The sequence below is a fragment of the Lactuca sativa genome, chromosome 5 (genome assembly GCF_002870075.4).
Source record: "Lactuca sativa cultivar Salinas chromosome 5, Lsat_Salinas_v11, whole genome shotgun sequence".
In the NCBI taxonomy this organism is placed as follows: domain Eukaryota; kingdom Viridiplantae; phylum Streptophyta; class Magnoliopsida; order Asterales; family Asteraceae; genus Lactuca; species Lactuca sativa.
In genome coordinates this window covers 189,807,292-189,809,628 of record NC_056627.2, presented here as the reverse complement: position 1 = coordinate 189,809,628, position 2,337 = coordinate 189,807,292, and the positions used below count along the sequence as shown (strand labels likewise).

Below are 2,337 nucleotides of genomic sequence, written 5' to 3'. Positions count from 1 at the left end.
TATGTGAACCTATACACTAAACAATATTATTATAAAAGAAGAAATAGATGCGATATTTATAATATATAAATATATTAGGTTAAAACCCATGGAACCCATGGGTGATAATTTCAAATATAATTAAAAAAAAATTTATTATATAGTAAAAAACTTGACTTCATACAGATGTCGAACATCAAATTGATACAATTGTCTCTTTGTCATTATAGTAAAGAGAGAGCAAGATAAAGAAAAAAAATGAAAACAAAATCAAGATAAGCATTCTAACTCATAAACACCATAAAAAATGTCACTATTTAATTCATCGTAATTTTATAATTTACCCAAATTCATGCCCGAAACTATTTTGTAACAATTTATCTCCAACAACGTTTCGTGGGACAAACATATCATTGGGTTTAATAATCTTGAAAGATTCTTTGATTCCGTTCAAGAATTTTTTTTTTTTTTTTTTTTTTTTTTTTTTTTTTTTTTTGTATTCTTATTTTTTTATATAAATTATCACAATGCTCATAGTTTTCTATGATAAACATCATCTTCATTTTAAACATAATATTATTTGATAACTAAAAAAATCAAATTAGATTTGCCAGTTTACAAAAAAAAAATAAAACAAAAAAAATCAATTATACCATTCACTGAATTTGCTCTAAAATTAGTGTTGTTATTTACTAAATTTATGAAAATTGTTTATGAAATGACTCAATGAGAATGATATGGGAATACTTAATTAAAAAAATAGCTAGTTAAGCCTTCAAGCTTTGGCTACAAAAAGCTCTTTGATCTTACTAGTCGTAAGAGCATAATCCACAATGATAACCTTCATCAATTTTTATTGATATTTTGGCCTAAAAGAATATAAGTCTAAAAAAATGAAATATAAAAATCCCTTTCTCTTTCCATACCAATACAGTTAATCAAGTTAGAGAACACGGATAATCAAAATATCTCTTTGATTAATAGGAAAATAGCTCAAAACCTATGTTGTGTTTTTGTGTACAGACCATATCTCGGTATCTATACATATATATATACTCCTAAACTACCTAACTTGTAGAATAAGATTACAATTAGGAAACATGACCAATCTTGCCATATTTAACGATTGCTTGGTCTCCAAGGTCCTATGTGACTTAGGATTCCAACAATCACCCCCGAATCTCTAAGTCCTTATAGAGAATTCTTCAACCCCGATCAAGCTCCACATTTCCTTGAACTTGGTTTGAGCTAATGGTTTCGTAAGAATATCTGCCCTTTGTTCTTCACCTGGAATGTATTCCACCTCCACTTGTTCCCTTTCGACACAATTACGAATGAAGTGAAACCTTGTGTGAATGTGTTTACTCCTTCCATGAAAAACGGGATTCTTAGTTAGTTCGATAGCCGACTTGTTATCAACTCTAAGAATAACTTTCTCTTGTCCTTTGTTCATTATTTCCCCAAGCAAATCTTGAAGCCATATTGCTTGACATGCACTCGCTGTGGCTGCCATGAACTCAACCTCACAAGATGATAAAGCAACGGTGTCTTGCTTTTGTGAACACCATGTAATTGGTGATGACCCATAGTAGAAAATGTGACCGGTTGTGCTTCTTCCGTCATCCGGGTCAACATTGTGACTACTATCACTATAACCAATAAGCCGCTTTTGTCCCATTCTCTCGTACTTGATTCCGTATCCCGTTGTTCCTCGTAAGTACCTTAGAATGTGTTTGATTGCACCACCATGTGATTCTCTTGGACTTTGCATATATTGGCTAATAACTCCAACCGCATATGCCATATTGGGTCTTGTTTGCAAGAGGTATCTAAGACATCCTACCACCTTTCGATATTGTGTTGGGTCGATTTCGGGTTCATCTTCGGCCTTCGACAATTTATTTCCCAGTTCCATCGGTATGTAGGTCGGATTGCAATCATGTAAACCGGCTTTTTTTAAAATGCGTTAAGCATATGTTTCTTGGTTTATAGTATTCCCCGATTCTTCTTGCTTAACTTCAATGCCAAGGTAATAAGTTAATCTTCCAAGATCCGACATCTCAAAGTTCTTGGACATCTCTAATTTGAACCTCTTGATCATGCTCAAATTTGTACCTGTGACAAATAAGTCATCAACATAAATTGCTAAAATTAGCAAGTTAGAGCCTTCACATTTCCGGTACACCGATGGTTCTTTCATGCACTTTTGAAATTTCATATTCTTCAAAATCCCATCAAGCTTCGTGTTCCATGCTCGAGGTGCTTGTCTTAGACCATATAGTGCTTTTGTAAGGCGATATACTTTATGCTCGTTGCCCTTCTTTACATAGCCCTCCGGTTGTGACACATAAACAGTTT

At 33.1% G+C, this 2,337-nt stretch overlaps 1 protein-coding gene across 1 annotated transcript; it reads right to left on the bottom strand.

Annotated features, from left to right (window-relative positions):
• Nucleotides 1–1,162: 1,162 nt before the first annotated feature.
• LOC128134277 (secreted RxLR effector protein 161-like) lies at nucleotides 1,163–1,783 on the bottom strand. The gene has a single exon (XM_052771826.1). The coding sequence runs from the start codon at nucleotides 1,781–1,783 to the stop codon at nucleotides 1,163–1,165; it is 621 nt and encodes a 206-aa protein (XP_052627786.1).
• Between the last annotated feature and the right edge of the window lie 554 nt (nucleotides 1,784–2,337).